The 27,494-nt window shown below is 33.0% G+C and overlaps 1 protein-coding gene across 1 annotated transcript; it reads left to right on the forward strand.

Annotated features, from left to right (window-relative positions):
- The first annotated feature begins 668 nt into the window (after nucleotides 1-668).
- LOC127857025 (protein quiver-like) lies at nucleotides 669-7,142 on the forward strand. The gene is made up of 4 exons (XM_052393302.1): nucleotides 669-836; nucleotides 1,358-1,438; nucleotides 6,255-6,314; nucleotides 6,748-7,142. Exons 1-4 carry the CDS (start codon nucleotides 698-700, stop codon nucleotides 6,915-6,917), a joined length of 450 nt encoding a protein of 149 aa, XP_052249262.1. The 5' UTR covers nucleotides 669-697; the 3' UTR covers nucleotides 6,918-7,142.
- The last annotated feature ends 20,352 nt before the right edge of the window (nucleotides 7,143-27,494 follow it).

Consider the following 27,494-nt stretch of genomic DNA (forward strand, 5'->3'; position numbering starts at 1 on the left):
TTTTATTAGCGCAACCATATCACTTCCTCTAACATAAGCTTTGCAAGGAACGGATACTTCCCTACGGTTGAACACATCACACACGTTTGTATACTGTCGACGGAAAAAGGATTGATTAGTGAATGTATCCAGATTTTGGTCGTTAGAGAACTAAACTGCTCAAATAATGTAGCAATCTTAACTACTCGATGCAAATGGTCTACGTGCAAATATATTACATGTACTCATGCATTAAAGTCCTTATTTAAAGTACAATAGGTATGTGCAGAGCAGAATACTTGTGCCACTGAAACATATACATTTCATATTATATAATAATAAAATAAACAGCGGTATGTTTATATTTTTTCCATGCAGATAACGACGCTTAATATAATATTATATTATATTAAGCGTCGTTATCTGCATGGAATAAATATAAACATACCGCTGTTTATTTTATTATTTGATGTTGAACTGTTTTGAAATGAAAAATGTGGACCATACCAAACGACACAAAAATGTATGAACGGTACAGTACAACTTAAACCACGTTAATCCCGACGTGTCACGATAAGAGCAACGACGCGTTTAGGCTAAAACTAAACTCGAAACTTGTTTACATGGCTCATGCAGTGCTTGGTTACAATCTTGTGTTTTGTAAGCACTGTTAATCATGTTTTAGTACTTTTACGCATGCGCACTAAAGTATGTACGCATGCGGCATAAAGAAATACTGCTTTTTAAACCGGGTTCGTTAACAGTAGGTTGTGATTTGCCTGACTTGTATCGACGAAGAGACATGGTTGGAACGAATACATTCGTCTTGGCATCTGTGCTTGCCGTTTTAATCAGTGGTAAGAAAAATTAATACATCAGTTCTATTTAAGTTGCTTTCTAAGTACATTGTACAATTATATCAAAATATATTAAGAAAATAATGCTGATTTGCAGGAACATCGTTTAATAATATTCCATTGATTAAATAGACACATATTAGCATATATTTTATGAGTGTTGCAGCATCGCTTTAAACTCGGAATGCATTGCATTCACGTTAAATGTTTTTATTATAAAGTCATCTTTTGTTCAACGATTAACATATTGTTTGCAATCAAAAAGGGGTTGTTTCGGTTTCGAGTGTTATTTATGTAAAACCGTTCATATTTTAAACATACACGTTTAAATTAATTGCTAATCGGTTACTGAACTGGTAACAGTAAGTGCGAGTTACTTTTGTAACAACGTTTATGTATATTTATTTAAATAATTACATATTCACATATATCACAAGTTTATCTATGAAAACAGTCAGTATGATCTTGTGTACATATTTCACAGATTACAGATAACATTAACTTTCCTTTGGTTGTTTCAGTGTCCAAAGTGGATGCAGCCTTCAAGTGTTACAGCTGCGACAGTGTGACGGATAGCGGCTGTTCGGACAAGTTCAGTGCAAGTAAGTTTAAAGCCTTACATGATGTTCAAAAATCATTTATGGGGTTTTATTGTTAAATAGAAACATCATAATTCCGGAATTGATCGAAAACGTAGAACTTCCATGCGCTGGTCATTCGGATTTTCGGATTTTTTGTGTGCATATTTTATCGCTAAAAAGTAATATATATTTACACATTTTACGAAAAACTCATGTCAGTTTTATTTTATGCATATTACTATTTCGACTGACAACTATTTATAAAAAGTATACTTACATATATTTCTCTGCAATGAAAGTTAGGTCATGTTGTGAATATGACATATACTTGTTTAGACTTCTTACTTTGGTCAATGTGAACATTCTGTGAATGGATTTGTTAGGTAAAAAAACGAAAGAACCACACTGTGAACGGATATGAAGAACTGCAAAATGCATTATAATATAAAGAAGTGAAACTCCAGCTGCTGGAGCAGTATTGAATTCTCATTAAAAACAATTAGTTGTTCCTTTATTTAAGGCAAGTGACCGATTGCCAAAACAGTACAAAACAGCACAATTCAGCACAATACAAACCAACATAAACACAAAATATGAATAAAGCTGGGGTCACCGCCTTGGAACGGTCAATGCAAAGCATTGGGGGTTCAAACCGGTTATAGAGCGCTTAACCTCACACTTGGCCCAGCAATATTCATAATACATTTAATTGTAAATAAAATTTAACGTCATAGCATTGTAACTCAAATCAAACGATAATAAAAGGGAATTAAAACGCATTAATTTAATTACAATTTAATTACTCAATGGTATTGAAGATACCAGAGCAACAGAGTTACAACTTTTTGACGAACGATAAAATGAAACTACAAACAAGTGTCAACTACATTCCTTCTTTAGACAAAAAGATTTAAGAATATAGCGTCATTAAGCTAATATTTCAGATAATCATCGAGCAAATACAGGAAGAAGCAGCAATAATGGGTGTAAAAATTCCATATTACATTGCTTGGTTGTTTATGTGACTGCTAAAAATTAAATTAATAATAATTAAATAAAAAAAGAAACGCCTATCAGACAGAAAATATAAATAAAATTGAACGTTATAAACCCAATGACCTATGCATGTAGCTTACAACTGAAAATGTGATCGTATGACGTCAAAAATCCATGTACCCAGAAACAGAGAAAGAGTTATGACGTAATTGACAGGCGAAGACACAATGACGTAAAAAAAATCCAGGGACAATACTGTAAAGTAATAATAAAACTATTAATTGGGGGGGGGGGGGTGGGAGGGCTACTGCAAAATTGTACTACTAATAAAACAAGTTTAGTTGATTAAATATTAAGAATCAAATATAAAAAAAGTAATTCCATTAAAGCGACATTATTGGAATCAAACAGTATATAGGTGTTTTGACAACTGACGACAGAAATGATTTGATGTACGAGTTGAGTCCAATGTAGTTTTCGTGCAGATTTGTGCATACGACACAAAGACACAATTTTGTTCAACAGTGAAAAATGCCTATAATATCACTAATGATTCCAAATTTTAAGAGAAGAAAGATATAGTGAATCGAAAACCATCAAACACGTGTTTTTAAGTACATAAGCATCCTATCCTTTTGATAAAAACAAGTTAATTAAATTGAAAAATTTAATAAGAACATTTGGTTTAACATACTTTAATTTGCGGACACGCTTAACAACATCTCCGTAAAATGATGGATGGGAGATTCCATTATTTATATGCCATTTTAAAGAAACATTATATTCTGAAATTAAATCACCATACTTAGAGTAAAATTTAGCAAATTTACTTCTTAGGTTATGATACAAAAAGCCTTGTTTTAGCATTTTTTTTTGTTAATATTAGATTACGATCATTAAAATATTTAATACATGAACATGCTCTGGCATAACGTACCAACTGCGAAATGTAAATACCATAGGTAGGTCCTTTAGGGATGTTGCCATCTAGGAACGGAAATTTACAATTTCAAAGTTAAAATCGTCCCGTGTGTCGTATAAACTAGTTTTGATCAAATTATTATTAATAGTTAAATGAAAGTCTAAATACGCAACGTCTGTATTGGATATACACGATCTATTTAAGACTAGTTCTTTTGGGTAGATTTTGTGAATATATTGTTCAAATAATGGATTATCTAAATTAAGTATGTCATCAATGTACCTACTAGTAAGGTTAAAACAATTAGTCAAATCTACTTGCTTAGTTTTAGATAATTCTAACATAAATTCGCTTTCATAACAATATAAAAAAGGTCAGCTATAAGTGGTGCACAATTAGTACCCATAGGAACGCCAATAATTTGTTTAAATATTTTACCATTAAATTCAACAAACAAGTTATCCAGAAGAAAAGTAAGTGCTGCACAAAAGTCAAGACCGGTCCAAATGATGTAATTATCTAATATCTGATTAGTAAAAAAGCTGTTTTAGTGTTTAAAGCTAGATACAAACACTACTCTCTAGCAAACGTTTTTTCAATCAAAGAAACAAGTTTGGATTTTATTAAAGCGTGAGGAAGCGTTGTTTATAGTGTAGAAAAATCATAAGTACTTACCTGTGACATCTTATATTTTTTATTTTCAATTTTATCAATAACTTCTAAGGTGTTTTTTATTGACCAAAATAGGTTAATATTACTATTTTCATAAACTTAATTACAAAAGTTAGCTATATGATATCTAAAAGCACTCAATGCAGATGTAAGATACACTGATAATTGTTTGGTGGTACAAGACACTGAATTAGCGATAAAACGACTTTTATATGGCGTCTTATGTAATTAAGGTATCCAGTAAAGTGATCGCAATTTCTTGTCAGTAATATTGACTATTACATTTAATTTTATGCATTGGGCAATATGGTCGGTAATAATTTCATTAGGTTGCTTATTGTACTCACAATATGATGTAGTTTGTGACAGTTCTTGTGAAATAGTTTGAACATAAAACACTCGTCATATTATTATAACATTATTAGCAGCCTTATCAACGGAACTAAGACGAATTTAGATTTTAAGTCTTCAAGCAATTTACAGAGATTTTGTTTATTAAATTTAGGTGAATGTGGTAGGGCCAACTGATTTGTATCAAAAAAACATATTTTATTCATGGCCATACTAAATATTTTTGTTTTCCAATCATTGAGTGCAGTAATTTCAGCATTTTCCTTCCTGCACCATTAAGTGCAATAATCCTGTAAGGATGTTACGATATTCTTAATGCAGTCATCAAAATCAACAGGAATAGGCAGTCTGTACTTAGGGCCTCTGCGTAGTAAATTTCTAAGGTTTTATTTTGAATGAAATTAAGGTCCCCAGTAATAACATGTCCAACTGGACCATATATATATTTAGAACTAGAACAGTCACATAATGTAGGAAAATTTCTTATTACATTTATATCTGTGGAAATAGAATTATAATTAAAAACGATACTTCTTACAGGTTTACTATATTTGTAGCAAATAAGTGGTGATTCAGTATTGCGGAAATAAGGGGGAATCAACCGACGTACATTTTTATCATTGAATATTTTAGGAAGGTCAATTAAATCAAGACCTTTGTTACAAAACTCAACTTTGATACGATTTCTAGTTTTGTTAAGTACATTTTCAATGAAAGGTTTAAGATAGTAGTCAGTGAAAGATTCAATAATACAAGCACATTCATATAGAGGTTCAGATTGAAGTAAAATAAGTTTACATTCCTTTTCAATATGCGCCAACGAAGAAACAGAAATAAAGCAAAGTGCACTTAGTAATTTATGTTTACCCCCATTTTGTAATAATGTGTAGCAGTCATTTAAAGAAAGCAGACGTTTAAATTTACGCCTTAAGTTACCATTTTTCCTAATGCCATTTGAACGTTTATTTCTTAGACGTTTACTTAACAGAGAAAATGAATGAATCGATTTATTTTTAGAAATTGTTCCAACATTTAGAATATAAGCTGATTGCAAACGTTTAATCCATTCAAATTCTGACATGCACCTTGCTTTCAGTTGGCACTGATTTGAAGTACTATTATTAAACATAAGTTGCTCCACAGGTTGAAATGAAATATGTGTTACGCTATGACCCGTTTTATTAAAGTGCTGGTAAATGAAGTTATAAAATTTATTGTTATTTTTAATTTAAAAAAAGTTCCCTAAAACGTGTTTTAAGTGATCTACCAGTCTGCCCAACGTATTGCGCACCACAACAGGGTACATTTCAAGTAATAACATAAACCACATGCATAGAATTTCATGAGACATCGGATTTAATATTAACTGAAAATGTGCGGTTATTAACAAATGAAAGAATAAAAGAGGACATATTTAAACACTTGCAACATAAACACTTCCTGGAGTTGCACTTATTTATTGTAGGATACCGATTACACGGAGCTTGATTACGCTGCAAACTAGAACCCAGCCGCATTGTACCTCCAATGAAAGATGTTCGAAGTAAACATAATTTGACTGTAGGTTTAGAAAAAAGTAATTGTCTATCATTTAACGGCAAATGAATACTACGTGTAATCGGAATTCTCAATGGTGAGAGAACAACTTTCGGGTTTTTTGTAATCAATCTGTCCATAGGTTATTTATTTGTCGAAACCACCAATCTTATAAGACCAGTGATAATAACAATAGCAAGCGTTAACAATATATTTATCGTAATAAATTTGTAAATACCAAGCGTTTTTTCTATTGTTTTAAATACCCCGACACTTCACAAAAGCTTTTAAATTTAGACAAATAGAAAATAAACAAAAATATTTGTGCAAAAATACCAGCTATGAAATTCATTACTTCAGGTTCCGCTTTTGAAAGTCCAGCCACATGTCGGGGCTGCTCGATGGTAAAACTCTACGGCGGTAAGTGTTTCATTATTAATTCAATATAATGTTTAAGTATTAACACATAACTGGTATGCTTATGGTAAGACGATGCTCATCAAAAGGTACATCTTTATCGATATTTCTAAGAACTTTATCAGCATTTGTCATTTAACAGATTCAACAGAAGCAGTATGATATATTGCACGTACAGGTACTCCATTAAACATCTTGATAAAAAAGCCAATTTAGGATTGCCGATTGTGTGGATATTTCAAAAGGTCTATGCGAGATGTATTTCAGTTAACTTGAACGACAATACTGTGATTACTTTATTTAAATGGACATGTTTAAAATAGCTTTTTTTCAAGGCAATAGTTACAAAAATAATCTGCGCAAGTTATAAAATCATCATTCCCGTCGAAGTCTATAGACGCGCATTGTTTAAAGGCCTATACGTTTGTGTTTACAGTCGTTACAAGAGCCTGCCTTATCCAATCTCTTGGCAACACGTGTGAGGAGTCGGGCGAAAATGCAGCCTGTTATTGTGAAAGCGAGCTATGCAACGGCTCCAACACCTTGGCTATTTCCACGGCCACGCTGATTTACGCCTCACTCGCCGTCTTTTTATACAAGTTTTAATATTTGATTTTACAAAATATATATACATGAAAATGTAGATGCTTTGATAATTACATCAAAACAATGTTAATTTGTTCACTTTAAGTTTGTTTGTTGTCTTTGTTGCATGCAAGATGTTTTGATTTGTTTTTTTTTCAAATGACATACAAACGTCATTCAAATATACGGAATAAAATAGTAAAATCATTCACAATGAAAATGATGAATACATCTGTTTTACCATTAGCCAGATGTGTTTGCTTTTTATATATTTTATACAATATGACATCGCAACCAAAAGTTACATTGTTTATATTAATGACATATAGATACTAGCCACCAGAGGCATTCCCGAGATTTACATATACATTATTTCTACATTGATTTACATGTAGCACTCGTTCTACTTATTTAATGTATCAAAATTGTATCACTTTCAATTTAAATATATCTATGGTAGTTCTGTTATCATATGATTATGGTCTTGTTAAACGTATTGGCCATTTTAGACGTCCATTTTAAATGTTTACTCAGGTGATGTGATAGACAACTATTCAATAATTTTAGAGCCGCTTATCTTTGAAAATATGAGAACAATCTTCTTCATAAAAACTCATCGTGTTTATTTAAATAGCTCCTCGCAAGTTCCGTAAGGTTGGCCAATTACTGCTTTTCTACATCAGAAGCAATCCTTTTAAAATAACGGTGCCACATTGAATTAAATTAAAAACATGTATTTTTTTACATGAATAAATGTAAACATTGGACCAAAACAGATCAGTAAAAGACAAGAATACAATTAAAGAAAGAAAAAAGTAACCCTCAACTGGGCTCGAACCACTGACCCCTAGAGTAAACGTCTATCGCTTAGACCACTCGGCCATCCATGCTCATACAATGAGTGATGAATTTTATACTGTATATAAGCAATCGTCGTAATATCCCAAAATATAACGACAAAAACAGAACTTTCCAAATTATTCAATTGTTCCGCGATGCAACGCTTAATTTTTTTCTGGCTTTTCAATTGTCAAAAGATGTATATTATGAATATTTTAGATCATTGTAAATGTTCAGTATTACTGTTTCCTCAGATATAACATAACTACAACAGAAATTTGCGAACCAATATTTGTTATTTTGTCGATTCTCTAAATCGTGAAAAGGTCCCTTTAAGTCTATAACATACAGCCGACCGAAAAGGTCGAAGAGATGTTTCCAAATGAAAACCGAAAGAAAACAGGAACCCCCACAATAAAACAATCAGATGTTACCCAAAATGTCATCGGTCCAAATAAATTCTAAGCAACTGAAGTGTGATGTCGGTTATATTTCTACATTACTCACAAATGTCACATTCGTTTTCAATGAGTGCCACCTAAGTGTTATTTGTCCATAGAATCAGCTAAAAACATAACATATAGGTTATTTGACATATGCATATAAAGCTCAACGTCATCAACATACATATAAATTAACAACATGTTATTGCAGACAATACAAACAAACATCATTTCCAAGAAATACACAAAATATACAATAAATACACTTGTCTTCCTGAGAATGTCACACGTCTAAGTTAATACATAATGGAGACATAATGTCAAACTTAGTTTTAAATTTGCAACACTTCTCACATTATTATGTACCTTTTTGTTAACCTTAGATTATTTTATATTTAGTATATAAAATATGTTCTGGTAATTTAATGCATTTTGAGCTAAACATTGCCGAACACGATTTTGTGTGAACTATTAAGTAGTTAGATTAATGTGAACATATTTGGACAAAATCTTTAATACTTTGGAATTGATGTATTCCTCCCATCATCATAACAAGGGCGTTTAACCCATTTATGCCTAGCGTCTAGAAAAAATTCCTTGGCAAACAGCATAGACCCAGATGATACGCCGCATCATGCGGTCTCATCAGGGTCTGCACTGTTTGCTCAAAGGAATGGCTGTAAGAAATATTCTAAATATAGAAATAAATATACTAGACATCCCTAATTTTGGAAATAAATTGATCCAATTTAGAAGGACGGGAGAGTCCACTAGGCATAAATGGGTTAAGAACACTGTGATGCTAATCATTGATGCAATCAAGGTTACATAACATACATTTTCGTGATCTCCTACAATATTTTGATGTCTCCCCTTTTTTATGATAGATACTTTGTGAGACGAAATTAATTTGGCAATAATGTTTCAAAGTTTAATTTTTTTTTTATCAATAAACGATGATCTTTTAAGTCAATGATTTTGTTCCTAATATAACATCATTCCACTAAGTGATGTACTTGTCTTGTAATCTTTGTTTTTGGAACGTTATAAACACGTTCCGTGGATAAGCCACATATCGGTTTAACCGTTAAAAATGTCCCGTACTTTCGATGACACATTGCTTGCGTTATCTGTGTTTAAAATTTCAAATCTCTGAATTCGGGTACCGCTTTTAAGAATACATTTCCCTGTTTCATCTAGTATATACACTTACGGTTTACATTTAATCGTCTTCAACACAATATTTAAATACAGCCCTAATTTTTTTCTGCTATGATAAATAGCCAAACATCGCAGTTATATTTGCAAGTGCAAGAGCCATGTGCAATAAATGAAACGTGTCATTAAGATATCGCGTAAGAACGTTCTTGGCTTTTTTAGGGTAGACAGAGAATCCGTTGTTTTTATCTAATTGTCATATTGTGGATTTGCACAAATCATGCACCGCTATTTCAATTGCATGTATATACAAGTGTTTCACTATTTCTAGTTCTTGATCTTTATATGTCAGATTTACTAATTTTCAGACCTTTAAGGAGTACCATGAACTTGTTTTTTATGTTATCTGTACAAGTCCTCTTATTGAAGTGGGTGTCTAACATGTACGTGTAATAAGTTGGGAAGAACATCCAGTGTTTCAGAAAATGAAACTGCGTTTAACATATAACGATCGTGTTTGTTTAAATAATTGTTTTCGCCATTCTAATTGCACGTTATCGGTACTTTTCCCCATATGTTTAGGCAGAAGTCTTCATACTGGACACATATTATCTGAGGTGAAAATCACAGTCGTATATGCAAACACGTCTTCAAGTGTCGTTGTCACTTCAACGAGACGATTCAGATGCAAATTAATGGGGAAATGTCATGATATTGCACATTTTGTAAGGCATTTTATCGATGTTTAGCTTTGAAAAAGAGGAGCAATGTTACAACCCGTTTTGTAATAAAAAAACCCGAATTGTAATAATTATTACAAAGTGGGTTGCGATGCATTATTACATTTCGGGTCGACAGTAACAACCCGTTTTGTAATAAATTTTATCATGTCCATTAAATCAGAGATACAGACTTTTTTTGAAGTTGTTTTCATGTTTAAATTAGTTTTAGAGTAGGTATTGACTGTTCCCCCGACCTTTTGTTTTTATATACTCCATCAACAAATCATGAATGTAATAATTTATTACAAAGTGGGTTGCGATGCATTATTACATTCCGGGTCGACAGTAACAACCCGTTTTGTAATAAAAACCCGAAATGTAATAAATTATATCATGTCCATTAAATCAAAGATACAGACTTTTTTAGAAGTATTTTTCATGTTTAAATTAGTTTTAGAGTAGGTATTGCCTGTCCCCCGACCTTTGTTCTTATAGACTCCATCAACAAATCATGAATGTAATAATTTATTACAAGGTGGGATGCGATGCATTATTACATTTCTGGTCGACAGTAACAACCCGTTTTGTAATAAAAACCCGAAATGTAATACATTTTATCATGTCCATTAAATCAGAGATACAGACTCTTTTAGAAGTTATGTTCATGTTTAAATTAGTTTTAGAGTAGGTATTGACTGTTCCCCCGACCTTTGTTTTTATATACTCCATCAACAAATCTTGAATGTAATAATTTATTACAAAGTGGATTGCGATGCATTATTACATTTCGGGTCGACAGTAACAACCCGTTTTGTAATAAAAACCCGAAATGTAATAAATTTTATCATGTCCAATAAATTAGAGATACAGACTTTTTTAGAAGTTATTTTCACGTTTAAATTAGTTTTAGAGTAGGTATTTACTGTTCCCCCAACCTTTGTTCTTTTAGGCTACATCAACAAATCATGAATGTAATACTTTATTACAAAGTGGGTTGCGATGCATTATTACATTTCGGGTCGACAGTAACAACCCGTTTTGTAATAAAAACCCGAAATGTAATAAATTTTATCATGTTCATTAAATCAAAGATACAGAATTTTTTAGAGGTTATTTTAATGTTTAAATTAGTTTTTAGAGTAGGTATTGACTGTTCCCCCGACCTTTGTTCTTAAAGACTCCATCAACAAATCATGAATTAAATAATTTATTACAAAGTGAGTTGCGATTTATTATTACATTTCGGGTCGACAGTAACAACCCGTTTTGTAATAAAAACCCGAAATGTAATACATTTTATCATGTCCATTTATTAACAGATACAGACTTTTTTAGAAGTTATTTTCATGTTTAAATTAGTTTTAGAATAGGTATTGACTGTTACCCCGACCTTTGTTCTTATAGACTCCATCAACAAATCATGATAGTAATAATTTATTACAAAGTGGGATGCTATGCATTATTACATTTCGGGTCGACAGTAAAAACCCGTTTTGTAATAAAAACCCGACATGTAATAAATTTTATCATGTCCATTAAATCAGAGATACAGACTTTTTTAGAAGTTATTTTCATGTTTAAATTAGTTTTGGAGTAGGTATTGACTGTTTCCCCGACCTTTGTTCTTATAGACTCCATCAACAAATCATGAATGTAATAATTTATTACAAAGTGGGATGCGATGCATTATTACATTTCGGGTCGACAGTAACAACCCGTTTTGTAATAAAATCCCGAAATGTAATAAATTTTATCATACCCATTAAATCAGAGATACATACTTTTTTAGAAGTTATTTTCATGTTTAAATTAGTTTTAGAGTAGTAACTGACTGTTCCCCCGACCTTTGTTCTTATAGACTCCATCAACAAATCATGAATGTATTAATATATTACAAAGTGGGTTGCGATGCATTATTACATTTCGGGTTGACAGTAACAACCCGTTTTGTAATAAAAACCCGATAAGTAATAAACTTTATCATGTCCAATAAATCAGAGATATAGACTTTTTTAGAAGTTATTTTCATGTTTAAATTAGTTTTAGAGTAGGTATTGACAGTTCCCCCGACCTTTGTTCTTATAGACTCCATAAAAAAATCATGAATGTGAATTTTTTTTATTACAAAGCGGGTTGCGATGTATTATTACATTTCGGGTCGACAGTAACAACCCGTTTTGTAATAAAAACCCGAAATGTAATAAATGTTATCATGTTTATTAAATCAGAGATACAGACTTTTTTTAGAAGTTGTTTTCATGTTTAAATTAGTTTTAGAGTAGGTATTGAATGTTCCCCGACCTTTGTTCTTATAGACCCCATCAACAAATTATGAATGTAATAATTTATTACAAAGTGGGTTGCGATGCATTATTACATTTCGGGTCGACAGTAACAACCCGTTTTGTAATAAAAAACCCCGAAATGTAATAAATTTTATCATGTCCTTTAAATCAGAGAAACCGACTTTTTTAGAAGTTATTTTCATGTTTAAATTAGTTTTCGAGTAGGTATTGACTGTTTCCCCGACCTTTGTTCTTATAGACTCCATCAACAAATCATGAATGTATCAATTTATTACAAAGTGGGATGCGATGCATTATTACATTTCGGGTCGACAGTAACAACCCGTTTTGTAATAAAATCCCGAAATGTAATAAATTTTATCATACCCATTAAATCAGAGATACATACTTTTTTAGAAGTTATTTTCATGTTTAAATTAGTTTTAGAGTAGGTATTGACTGTTCCCCAGGCCTTTGTTCTTATAGACTCTATTAAAAAATCATGAATGTAATAATTTATTACAAAGTGGGTTGCGATGCATTATTATATTTCGGGTCGACAGTAACAACCCGTTTTGTAATAAAAACCCGAAATGTAATAAATTTTATCATGTCCATTAAATCAGAGAAACAGACTTTTTTAGAAGTTATTTTCATGTTTAAATTAGTTTTAGAGTAGGTATTGACTGTTCCCCGACCTTTGTTCTTATAGACTCCATCAACAAATCATGAATGTAATAATTTATTACAAAGTGGGTTGCGATGCATTATTACATTTCGGGTCGACAGTAACAACTCGTTTTGTAATAAAAACCCGAAATGTAATAAATTTTATCATGTCCATTAAATCAGAGATTCAGACTTTACAGAAGTTGTTTTCATGTTTAAATTAGTTTTAGAGTAGGTATTGAATGTTCCCCCGACCTTTGTACTTATAGACTCAATCAACAAATCATGAATGTAATAATTTATTACAAAGTGGTTTGCGATGCATTATTACATTTCGGGTCAACAGTAACAACCCGTTTTGTAATAAAAACCCGATAAGTAATAAACTTTATCATGTTCAATAAATCAGAGATATAGACTTTTTTAAAAGTTATTTTCATGTTTAAATTAGTTTTAGAGTAGGTATTGACAGTTCCCCCGACCTTTGTTCTTATAGACTCCATAAAAAAATCATGAATGTGATTTTTTTTTATTACAAAGTGGGTTGCGATGTATTATTACATTTCGGGTCGACAGTAACAACCCGTTTTGTAATAAAAACCCGAATTGTAATAAATATTATCATGTTTATTAAATCAGAGATACAGACTTTTTTAGAAGTTGTTTTCATGTTTAAATTAGTTTTAGAGTAGGTATTGACTTTTCCCCCGACCTTTGTTCTTATAGACTCCATCAACAAATCATGAATGTAATAATTTATTACAAAGTGGGTTGCGATGCATTATTACATTTCGGGTCGACAGTAACAACCCGTTTTGTAATAAAAACCCGAAATGTAATAAATTTTATCATGTCCATTAAATCAGAGATACAGACTTTTTTAGAAGTTGTTTTCATGTTTAAATTAGTTTTAGAGTAGGTATTGAATGTTCCCCCGACCTTTGTACTTATAGACTCCATCAACAAATCATGAATGTAATAATATATTACAAAGTGGTTTGCGATGCATTATTACATTTCGGGTCAACAGTAACAACCCGTTTTGTAATAAAAACCCGATAAGTAATAAACTTTATCATGTCCAATATATCAGAGATATAGACTTTTTTAGAAGTTATTTTCATGTTTAAATTAGTTTTAGAGTAGGTATTGACAGTTCCCCCGACCTTTGTTCTTATAGACTCCATAAAAAAATCATGAATGTGAATTTTTTTTATTACAAAGCGGGTTGCGATGTATTATTACATTTCGGGTCGACAGTAACAACCCGTTTTGTAATAAAAACCCGAAATGTAATAAATGTTATCATGTTTATTAAATCAGAGATACAGACTTTTTTTAGAAGTTGTTTTCATGTTTAAATTAGTTTTAGAGTGGGTATTGAATGTTCCCCGACCTTTGTTCTTATAGACCCCTTGAACAAATTATGAATGTAATAATTTATTACAAAGTGGGTTGCATGGCATTATTACATTTCGGGTCGACAGTAACAACCCGTTTTGTAATAAAAAACCCCGAAATGTAATAAATTTTATCATGTCCTTTAAATCAGAGAAACCGACTTTTTTAGAAGTTATTTTCATGTTTAAATTAATTTTAGAGTAGGTATTGACTGTTTTCCCGACCTTTGTTCTTAAAGACTCCATCAACAAATCATGAATGTAATAATTTATTACAAAGTGGGTTGCGATGCATTATTACATTTTGGGTCGACAGCAACAACCCGTTTTGTAATAAAATCCCGAAATGTAATAAATTTTATCATGTCCATTAAATCAGAGATACAAACCTTTTTTAGAAGTTATTTTCATGTTTAAATTAGTTTTAGAGTAGGTATTGACTGTTCCCCCGACCTTTGTTCTTATAGACTACATCAACAAATCATGCATGTAATAATTTATTACAATCTGGTTTGCGATGCATTATTACATTTCGGGTCGACAGTAACAACCCGTTTTGTAATAAAAACCCGAATGTAATAAATTGTACCATGTCCTTTAATGTCCGAGATACATTCTTGTTTAAAGTTATTTTCAATTTTAAATTAGTATTAGAGTAGGTACATGTATTTACAATTCCCCAGACCTTAGTTATAATATTTTTTCATCAATGTAAAAAGATATTATAAAGATGGATGAGACGATGTGAAAGAGAAAGAGAGAGATTGTGAGAGAGAGGGAGAGACAGAGAGCGAGAGAGAGAGAGAGAGAGAGAGTGAGAGAGATGGAGGGAGGGAGGGAGGAAGGGAGGGAGGGATCAAACACTTTAGATTAAACCTCTTATCAGTACATAATGGTCCACTCATTAGTGTGTGAATATTTTTTCTCATATCTGAATATAGATTTCGGTTTACTTTGTTATTTCTAGAAAACAACATACATGTATTGAGTGTAATACAAACTGCCTTTAGGTTGATACAATCAAGGAAACTTATTTCCCGCAACCAATCCTTGTCCTCCATTATACTTGTTAGCGTGTATTTGTCGGACAGCAGTAATTACCGGACGTTCTATTTATTTCGTTTATTGTAACGCTGAAACGCAATTTGTTTCGTGAGATACTTACAGATGTTTGTTTTCTTGAAGTTGACAGCAAAAAATCGTTAAATGCTTGTATTAAATTTAAACAAGTGTGATGTTTTCATATTTCGTAGGAATGTAATGCGACCTCCTGGCGGGGGATATTAATAGTTCGCGCATGCTCAAAAGAAATCCCTTACTGAAACCCGAACTGTGTGCCTGACATTTTCGTTCGTCTACTGTAATAGAGCAGGTCTCAATTATTTGTATAACACCCATTTATTTTACCCAAAACTCATGTGTTTAAAGGGATCTTTTCACGGTTTGGTAAATTGACAAAATTGAAAAAAGTTGTTTCAGATTCGCAAATTTTCGTTTTAGTTATGATACTTGTGAGGAAACAGTATTAATGAACATTTACCATAGTCCAATATAGACATTAAATGTATCTTTTGACGATTTGAAAACCTAAAAATTATAAAGGGTTGCAACGCGAAACGATTGAATAATTTGGACAGTTCTGTTGTTGTCGTTTAAATTTACGAAACTACGAAGATTGCTTATATAAGGTATAAAATACCTAAACTGTGTATACCCGGCGGAATTTTACTTCAGACTTACTCCAGGACTCCGGGGGTCACTGGTTCGAGCCCTGGTACCGGCTCCTTTTTTCATTTTATTCTTAATTTTTTACTGGAGCTTTTAAGATCCAATGTTTACATTTATCAATATAAAGCATTTAATGACAAACTTCAAAATATGCCAAAATCTGTGAAAAGGCCCCTTTAAACACGCACACATGATTTAAATTATGGATTTTTTTACATTAAAATACCACACAATTTGCTGAATACATATATATGAATTGCTCACAAAATGTACTAAGTAAACAATTAAATATAATAGAAACCAATCTCATTAAAATTTATAAATTCAATGTTTGGATTTTCTCCCTTGAAAAATAATATTCTTCTTTCCACAAAGATCTATAAATAAACATGCTTATGTATAGATATTTGTTCCAACTGATATTGGAAACAAATTATTAAAGTGATATTATGGGCATCTAACAGTTTATAGGTGTCTATCGCAACCGTTGTTTATTTTTGGTGTTTTCACTTCATATACACTTATATTTGTTAATGCAGCATCGACATACTAAAACAATGTCCCTAACAGAGAAAAATAATGCATTTGAATATCAACCGTACTTTCGTTTGACAACTGATCACGCATGTACAATATGAACCTAAATTTAGTTTTAGTGCAGATTTGTTTATACGACACAAAGACACAACTAAATTCAACAGTGAAAAATGCACATACTATCATTTTAAAGTGATATTATGGGCATTTTTCACTGTTGTATTGAGCTGGAATAATTAACAGGTCAAAATAGTTAGTTAAACTGTGGTTACTGACCAATTAAATGCAACTCATCTTGCTATCAGTTGATTATAAAAATAGATATTATATTCAATATTTAACGTGACTCACCCAGTCCTCTAAGCCCGAAATGATCTGTAAAACAAAATAGTGTATTTGTGTCGTATGAACGAATCTGCACTAAAACTACATTCAGATTCACATTGTATATCGAATCATTTCTGTCGTCAGTTTTCAAAACGAAAGTACAGTTGATATTCAAATGCATTATTTTTCCCTTTCCGGGATATTGTTTTAGTAGGTTGATGCTGCATTAACAAATTTAAGTGTATATGAAGTGAAAACACCAAAAAATAAACAACGGTTGCGATAGACACCTATAAACTGGTAGATGCCCATGATATCACTTTAATCTATTAACACACTCAGAAAGCGACATATTTCACTATCAAAGTAATGCATTCATGTCATTTTAATGTAATGTTAAGAAAAGTTTAATTTAAACTCTTATTTGTTTCAAAATAATATATTTATATAAATGTCCGGTAAATACTTCTGTGAAGTGGAAAATTACCTCCCTTTAATGACTCCATATAGGCCCATGAACATACGCAAGCGCACATCAAAAAATGTTTTGTTTACATTCACTTGTAGATGACAAACCCAGGATGTATCAGTAATTTTTTTTATAAATTTGTTCGTATTATTTTTGTAAGTTATAAAATAGCAACCGTAACTTTCGTTTGAGAAAGACCAGTACAGTAAAAATTTAACCAATAATAGGGTCATATTTCCTCTAAAGGTAATTTTCAATATGCGTCCAGTAAGCAATGACACTTATAACGCTCTTGTTCAAATGGTCAAGGGAAAGTACAAAAAGGCGGTAAGAGACCGAACACGGACAGAGAAGAATGCAGCAGTGCTGTTCTGGCGAAATAGAGACAAGGTGAGTATTAAAGTCAGAAACGGAAAAAGTATACTTTTCCATGACAAGAAGCGTTAAGTTATTCAGGAATGTATGGCAGACATGATCTGTAAAAAGCAATTGAAGTTTAAGAGTAGTGGGGCTCGTTCGCTAGCATATGACAGGAATCAAAAGCTATCTGGTCTAAGCGAACGGAAAGTAAGGACAGTTCTTGACCAAAATGCACGGTAACCTGAATTGTAAAATTACAAATAAAGCTCCCATGAAGTTTGTTGAAGCAAATAATGTATCCGAGAGGGTCCAGATAGATCTGGTCAAAATGTCAGATGTTGAGTTTGAAAACAGGAGGTTCCAATCATAGGCTCGTCTATTCGATAGTTTATTTGCCGAAGGCACGATTATGTTGTTTTCCAGACTGTTTTACTTTGAGAAAATGAATACTCCACATGCATCTTTTTACTTAAATTGTGTTTACGCAAACTTGTCAGTTATTGTATGGAAATTCTTACTTATGATCAGATCTTATGCTATTCATTCTCACGCGCACGACTTACCATCGTGTTGCCGATTGCACATAAATTTTATATAAAATCCCGGTCTAACATGATTGGGATCCCAGGTATTTCTGTATTATTAGCGGCGTATTTGTACGGCTGCATAATCATGACATTCTTTCCTCTTTTTGTTCCCACGACATAGCTAACTCGTTACTAAAAGAAAGTAAGTCGTTCCCTCGAGTTAGTTTGTCGTGGGAACGAGATTGAAAGAAGAGGAGTGCAATTTTAAAGAAGAAACAAAGCGGAGTGAATTCAACGTCTATGCCACAGTTCATTTGCCTAGCCCATAATAGGTTACTTCTCTTGCGTAATCCCGTTTGATGTAACCTGTTCACTGCGGCGACTTTGTTGATTTGGATTGTATTAAAACACCGCAACACCACAAATCTATCAATAACGATAAAAACAAGCATCACATTTTTATGATTTCGAGTCGTTTAAGGGGTTCTTATAGTAACAACATTACACTAAGTGGCTCAAACGGCTTCGGTTTAACTTGAATGCGAAGAAAACATTAAGAATTGTACCCATTCGTTGTTGCACACGCCTAAACTAAAACAAATCGCACGTCATTAAGTGGATTAGAATCCGATCGAAATTGTAACGGATAATGTCACGCGGTGTTATGGATTGTATTTTCTACATGGATAAATAATTCACTGTCATTACAACTGAAATAAAAGAAGAAATACTTTATACAGTGCATACATTTTTTTCCAATACGGGCCGCGAACGCGCTAGCTGATTTGAGCGTACAAACATAGATGAAGGAGTAGTTAATACTATTAAACATTGACAAGAGACAAGATTTGTTTACCTTGATAGGGTTGTTTTAAGTGTGTCTCCATGAATCAGCTCGCGGTGGCAAACGTTAACAAAAACTACCAAAGGTGATGAAACGCAGCAGGTATCCGGGTACAATATTTTAATTATGTACGATTCTTAGAATGTACGCAGTGTGCTTTAGTTTTAGCGACATCCAAAAAAGGAATGAAACAAAGTGGTATCAGTGAACGTGTAAAAAGTAAATAAAATACCTATAGATATTAATTAAAACAATCTTACGAACTATAAATGCTTACGAACTTTGATTTTGAAAACGGCAGAGCATCATAAATTTAATATTTATAACAACACGTAACTTCTTTTCTTTATACACCATCGACTTACATGGTAACATTTAAGAGAGTAACAATGTCATTCATTCACATCTCGACACATTGCAACTTTTTATATAGTAACCGGGATACATATTGTCAAATTGAAATTCGGGTAGGTTTGCTTTACTGTACAACCAAGTGTATGCCATTGGCCTTAAACGCGTGCGTTTTGTAACATATGATAAAAAACTTCGTTAACAGATACATTATTTATCTATTACTCATACACATTATTTCAAAATATAGCACAACTGCACATATTATTTATCTGTTTTGTATTTCATCAATCATGGATTCCAGAAAAAAAGAGTACATTGTATTTTTGAAACACAAAACTGTTATTAATTTTCACGCAGTGTTAATAGAAATTTACTCGTTCAATGTGTCAACTGACAGATATTCGTGCCTAACTGTTCAGGCTTTAATATCCAACTACAGTATAAAAATCAAAAACATTTTGTCTATTAGATTCAGATCAATTTTAGATTAAGGTAACTTCTTTAAAAGATTTGGACCAACGGGTTTACTCATGTGTTAAATATTAAACTTTTCAAAACTTTATATATATTTTAAAAGCCAAATAGTTTTATTAAAAAGTAATAAAGAAAACTCAAGTGAACTTAAATTGTTTTGAATAACGCTTAAGAAAGATAAAAATAAGTAAGCGTTTGACGTTCATCAGACATTCGGAAATTGAATGTTTCATCAACTTAGATTTCATAATATGCTAATAAGTACTTTATCTAGAATGGTGAATAGTATAGCGTGAGTTATGTCAACAGTTTGTCTTGATATTCAGCATATGTGAACAAATCAAGCAATGAACGCCTTGATCCTGGCTTTCACGGCTGCGTCGCACGAGAAGCACTTCTGGGCCCTGGGGTCGGAGCTGCAAGCCTCACAGGAAACCAGGTGGCCGCACGGCAGGAACGCGATACACACGTCGTTTCTACGACAACGAAGACGTTTCGATATTAATGTGGCATTTTGAACTCATGCCCAACGAATAAAAATACCGAATAATTAAGTATTAAACATACGTGTTATGGTATTACTACTTTATCATACCGCTTTTTTTACGGTAGTTAACCACGTGAGTGTATTAATGGTACTGCTCAATACCATTGTCAACAGTGCATAGTAGCATTTTACAGATATAAACAATTTCATTATACTTCTGTATGTATCGTTACATCGCTAATTTTTCCGGTAATGCGAAAAGAATGTAATTTATATATGCTTTTATAAATAAATGAATCAGTTTGCATACACGATTGGCTAAAGAGGAATATGCGATTACAATGTATACAGGTTAAAAGTGGGTAGCAACTTCAAACAAACTATAGCAATCTGAACGAGCGTTTACTTCTCTTTGATCGCAGAAAGCAGGTTTCGGCCATTGATTGAAGTGGCAATTAAATACATCTGGGCCGCGCTAAGGGAATTTGGGCTTAATGCATGTGCGTTAAGTATCGTTCAGAAATAACCTGTCCATTCTACACAGGCTAATTTGGGACGACACTTTCTGCCTAGACTGGATTTTCGTTTAGAAAGAGTTTTTTTAACGAAAAATTCCATAAAACGGACAGTGACGTCCCGGATTAGCCTGTGCAAACTGCATATGCTAATCGGGAGCGATCCTTTTAACACATGCATTAAGCCTCGTTTTCCCTATGCGCGACTCATTTACTTCTCTAAACAATTAAATACACGTGCATTACATGCTGCATTGAAATTAATGCGTTAGAAACGAATAGGGTGTCACAGACGAAATCATTTTACTGACAGTCTAGGAAAACGATGAAAAGGACGAGATGTTGAGGATTAATTTCTAATACGGACACTCACAACAAACCTGACAAACATTGGTGCGGATTCATAAACGATGGACACGGAATAATGGACTTTTATGGTTATGGTAGAATGCCCTATGCAAGAAGTATAGTGTTTGAACGGTGCTGAGATTTCAATGGAAGTTGCGGCAGGTTGGGTGATTTTTAAAAAATATAAACATTTTGTTTTTAATTTATATGCAAATTATATTTACATATCCTAGGTGAAAAATGATATTAAACAAGAATGCATCGATAACATGGTTTTGATTTTATATGCAATAACACAACTTGCAGGTTGGAATTAAAACTGCTTGATTAATACTTGTGTCAAAACAAAATATGATAATTTGTACAAATAAATAAAGCGATTTACGGAGGGTTGTAAGTTTGAGTACACTAATTTCGATTAAACGTATTATTGTGGCCCTCGGCATTATTCATGTTGTTTTTTGAGACAATACGTCTTTAATATCCTCTTTTTCTTCTAACGAACAATCAATTCGGTTTTAAACCAGAGTCATTGCGTCTTTTTACCACACCAGGTATTGTTTAATGGTCATTTTCACTAACGACCTTGTAACCTAAACCGTGCACGTTAAGCTTTGACGACGCCAAACTGGTATGAGTTAGACATGCATGTGACTTCGAATAGATGGATTTGTAATCGGCACAAATGACACAATGTTCATTTAACATGATCTCATAATCGTTATTTTACAGCATGTCGGTTTGATCAGGTTCTTAAAGGTTCATCAGTCGAGCCCCATGTCAAGAGCAATTCCGCTGATGCACTTGTTGGGATGTTTCTTGTAAATTCAATGCAGACAGTATGGGCAATAATACAATGGTGTTATTTGATTGTTTTTCAAAGTCCGTAATTAAATAATTATAAGACAAGTGTCTGTTTGTGCAGCACATCAAATTGATGTAAGCGAAGAGTATGTTCAGTAATACGCACTGGTAAATAGTTTTGTCCTTATAAGTAAACACGTTGATGGTAATAGTATCGTTGAGTCTTTCCACCTTTCCTAAGTCAAACAAGGCTAATGGATATGTATATCCCGTAATGTTGATCTCAGCATCATATGAGTAGTTTTGATATATATTACTGGTAATGTATTCATTTTTTAGAACTGTCAGACTATAAGCAAGCCAACAAATATCAGATAAAGCATTTGTCTTCGTTGTTTCGATTTTTGTATAGCCTCGTTAAATTCAATAACTGTTTAGCCCTTCAAAGCTAACTTGAAATACATAGCGCTTCGAAAATATGGCTTATTTTGATCGCATATTCGTACTACGGTCATATTACTACTTAAACACATACTTAAACACATACATTCCATTTGATGCAACTAACTACAAGTACCCTTGAAAGTAAGAGAACTTTTATCTGATTTCTTTTATCATCGAACGATGTCAAAACATCGTACTATTGGCCATATGTAGGTTGTTAGAACCTATTGACAATGCTTCGATGTAATGCCGTTGTTTCACAAAGGTGCAATGTGTGAAAATGTTGCATCATGATTTATGATTAATATCGCCCCCGCTCACATGCAATTGTTAGCATTAGCGGAAGAACAGGGTTCATTAGTAGAGTGGCTTGTAGTGTCTGATCGTATACTAGTTACCAGTCTGTGCCTTCGTTGTTGTTAAAATGGATGATTTTGAAGAATATGACGCGAGCTGTATGTGGCATGGGTTGATACAATAGTGCTGGAGTTTCTGCCCTGACATAATTTATTGAGTTTTATTATGTTATATTCAGTCGTATTATACAAATGGCATCCAAAATACGATACTTTGACGGAAACGTGACTCGGAACAATCAGGCTGAACAATCAGCACACACACTTTGAATGGGGAGTTCAACAGCATTGCTTCCATGTTCACTTGTTCCGCGGCTGTAATGGAGTAACAACGAAAACAACACTAGTGTAGCAAACAGGCCCAGATTACTAGCTTATTTTAGGGGGTAACTGGTCTACGATTTTCAACAGCAAGTATTATATGTCAAAATATTCGTATAGGTCTGTAGTTTTTGAAAACGACTTTCGTTTTCTCCAAATAGGTCGGAGATGGTAAAAAAACAAGATGGCGTACAACATGGCCGACACTAATATGTAAAGGCGAAATTAAATCAACCATATTAGTTTAAATAAAATTAATTTTGAATAACAACACTATAATGTATTAAAAATACTTTACCTAGGTCCGGGCTAGCCTTATGTCCCAGGAACATGCCCGACCGGTCGTGTGTATTTTGGGAGGGATTATGTGTTCTATATCAATAAACTGCATTTTAAATAAGCTTTTCAAAGATGCAACAATCTTAATACAGTACGATCAGATGACAATTAAATCCTAGAGTGAAGTCGGAGACAACAAATGGATCGTATCTCAAAATAGATAGGGAACCCCCTGATTGCTTTTTTTCACGGTATGCTTTTCTTGCGTCGCCTCCTTCCGCCATGTCACTACCACCAATATATATTATCACATTTTCGTATTTTGTCATGTCCCATGAATCCAGTGTCAAACGAATGTCTTTAATTTTCCGCCTAGGTAGAGTTTTAATGTGTGTATTTTCATTTAATCCACGCCTGTAAATACCACTTATAATTGAGTCACCTACTATTAGAATTTTCAAAGTTTTCTTTGATCTATCTGCCGTGTCCACAATATCAGTATTCACTTCAAGTTGTTGTTCAGTTGAAGAATGTTCTCTATCTTTTGTATCATGTCCGCTTCCGTTATTTTAACTTTTTTTCTGATTGGGGTGTTTCCGTTGTAGCTCTTTCACTGCGTTCACTTTGTACCGACTGTTCTGCCATATTCTTTACTGAGTTTATCCGTACTCTGACTAACTGTTTGTACTTTATCTGTTGATAGCTGGTTAGCTAACGAGATTGTAATTTTAACACTTGCGATTTCATCTCTTAATTGTGAAAGTTGCAATGTAGTCTCCTGTTGAAAATTGTTCAATTGGAATTTTGTAGTCAACAGAAGTTCATTCATCCTCTTCATTTCCTTTAGAATGGCATTTTCTTCCGAGTCTTTTTGGGTGGCACAATCAATAGCAAAACTAGCCTCGCTTTCTACTTCTAAATCAGTCTCGGTATTTTCAGTCAATTCATCTTCAGCTTCTGTCTCTATCTCGATATTCGTGTTCGCTTTATTCTCTACTATTCGGGAGCCATTGTCTACTACTCGGGAGGCATACTCTTCTGTTCGGGAGTCCTGCTCTTTTACTAGTTGGGCATTTTCTTCTACACGGGGGACATTCTCTTCTACTTGGGTATCATTCTCTTCTTTTCGGGAGTCCTGTTTAATATTACTGTCTAGAAGCGTGTGAGGTTCATCAACTCCATGCGCTACAGATATTTTCGGTGATGGGCGCTCGGGATTTTTACGCTCCAAGTATGACAGTATTTGCTGTTTCATGTATTCATTTATTTCACTTATCGATTTATTATTTGTCTGAATGTCAGTTTTCATTATTAGAAGAATGTTTGGAAGGTCTATGCCAAAGAAGTGAGCCACGTTACGACCATTTATCAAGCATAAGGAAGTTGTGTGGTACATGTTAAACATGTACAAGTGGTTCAACTCATCCGCGACTTTATAACAAAGCTCCACTCCATTCGATTTTCTGTCATTTGCTGATTTACATAAGTATTTATAATTAAGTGAATTGTATGAAAAATACTTTTTGCTAGCAAATTTTAACAGTTCATAAGTACCTGTGTTTAATACGAGTTTTGTTCCTCCATTAGATTCTATAATCTCAAACGGTTCCTTTTCGGTAGATCTCAATTTCTTCTTCATATTTTCATTTTCATTCAAACTGTAATTTCTCACTTCCACAACTTCTTCTTGTTCGCCCCCGCCGGACCCGCCAGAATTGACTTTTACTGGCGCAAGTTCATAATTATTTATTTTCCTTCCTTTCTCTTCCATTTTTAGTTTTTTTCTCAACAGGCGAGCTTCTTTAATGTCAAATATTTTTATTTTAGAGTGAACTTCCGGTTGATTTTGCGGGACCGCTGAATCTTCGTTGTCCATTTTTTGCCGTCAACAATCACATACGAAAATATTTTTCAATTAGGCCTAGGAAATGATTCAATACCGGCTCACAACAAGACATGATGCATTAAAGTCTGTCATGTCGGCAAAATTTTTGCTCAATAATTTAACGAAAATAAATAAAGTATTAGATACATATAACACAACATGTACATGATTGTAGGCTTGTTATTCTTCAGCAAGGCAACCAAAATTCTAAAGATGGTTGCCTGTGCAGCAACCAATTTCGAAAAAAGAAACATATTGTTGTTATTTTGTCTAAGTTATCTCTATAACATAAATATGAGGATAAACAGTGCACCCACATTTCGACCTGACACTTTAAGACACTCTCTTTATAAATTTGAATGGCATGTGTTCATTTCAAACTTGATATATAAAAAGATACAACGTAATTTTGAAAACTGAGTTGCGTCTCAGATTACGCAATAGCGGACAACTTCAGTGCCTTCAGCGTTTTGATTACCGAATGTGCATGATTTGAACACAAGTGGAAGCGGGCTACCATACGATGTTTAACACTTCATTTTTAACATCCGAAACTAGTAGTTTCAGAGATTAAACAAACTAATTTATTAAATAAGTTTATATAAATGTTGTGACCCCCAGGCGTGGCCCGTTTTGACATTGGTAGATGACACCCTTCATTATGATACAAGTTCTAAATGCATCAATAATTATTTTGTGTGTGTGTGTGTGTGTGACATTTGGGACTTTATGTTCACGATTTTCATATTAATACCATGAATACACTATATGCACTTCTAATGACAAACACAAAATATACATTATGTGGTATGATAATCACTGAGCGGATTATCTTAGTACTCTTAATTCTGATCCATCTCAAAATTAATGTTTAATACAATGTTTATTATTAATGTTTAATATTAATGTTTGATAAAAATTAATGTCAAAAGCCTTTTTTGAAGGAATTTCTTGCGTACATTATTTACGTGTTCAATTTGGTTTGATAATTTGCCAATGAACATACTCACTGATAGTTAAGAAATGAAAAGAAACACTGAATACTTCCTAACTACTTCTTGAAAATCATTTAATTATACGTAAAACGGTATTCTTATTTGGCATATGGCACTTAGGTAATATAGATAATTATATGATACTTATTGTGCTAAGTTGATTTGTTTTATGGAAAGATGTTTTCAATAATACAAGACATAACTTGCAATTTTAGAAATTAAACGCTTCTCTCATTCAGATATAAATATTCATTGATGGTAAGTTAGTTAATACAAATTCACAATTCACTCTACACTATCGGAGTAAATCCAGAGCGCCAGATAAAGTTGGCCATGTAAGTTTTGATTTACATTTGCCTAGTTAAATAGAGATAAGTAATTGCTCTATATAGAGTGTTTATGAATGCTTTTTCGGCGTAAGCTGTATTAAGCCAGCTTTTCACCCTGACTTGACCTTTGTAAGTGTCCAATAATACTCAAATAAAATTTCCCGCGGCTAGGTACGAATGAATACACTTCATTTATTCCATTGGCTGATTTGAGTATAACACCAGAACATTGGAAACATATCCGCGTCTTTGTAACACTGTTTTACTGCATGAAACAATTTTATCTCTAATGAAAAGGCTCAATAGATAGAACAGTTTTACAATCAATTTTCGACATAAATACAGTTTGTGCGTTCACCTTTTATTTTCAGAGAATTACCAGCGCAAAAGCGTTTATACTAAAGGCTATGTTGTCATATTTAGTACTTACTTGCATTGCATTTCAACCCGCAAGGTTTCGGGTCAATTCGCGGCCATTTGTGAAAGTCAGAGTTTATATACAGTTCATCACCGGAGTTCGCAGAAGGGGTTGCGATCATTGTGTTACACCGGTCTTACTGACAATAACGTAGTGACTGTAATGCATTGCATTCCAATCCGCAAGGTATCAAGTTTAGTTTGCGGTCAGTTGCAGAAATCTTTTTATAAACGCCGTCTCGTAAACTTTGTGCACTTGAAGTCTGTTTTGATCAGAAAGA

The sequence above is a fragment of the Dreissena polymorpha genome, chromosome 14 (genome assembly GCF_020536995.1).
Source record: "Dreissena polymorpha isolate Duluth1 chromosome 14, UMN_Dpol_1.0, whole genome shotgun sequence".
NCBI classification, from domain to species: Eukaryota; Metazoa; Mollusca; class Bivalvia; order Myida; family Dreissenidae; genus Dreissena; species Dreissena polymorpha.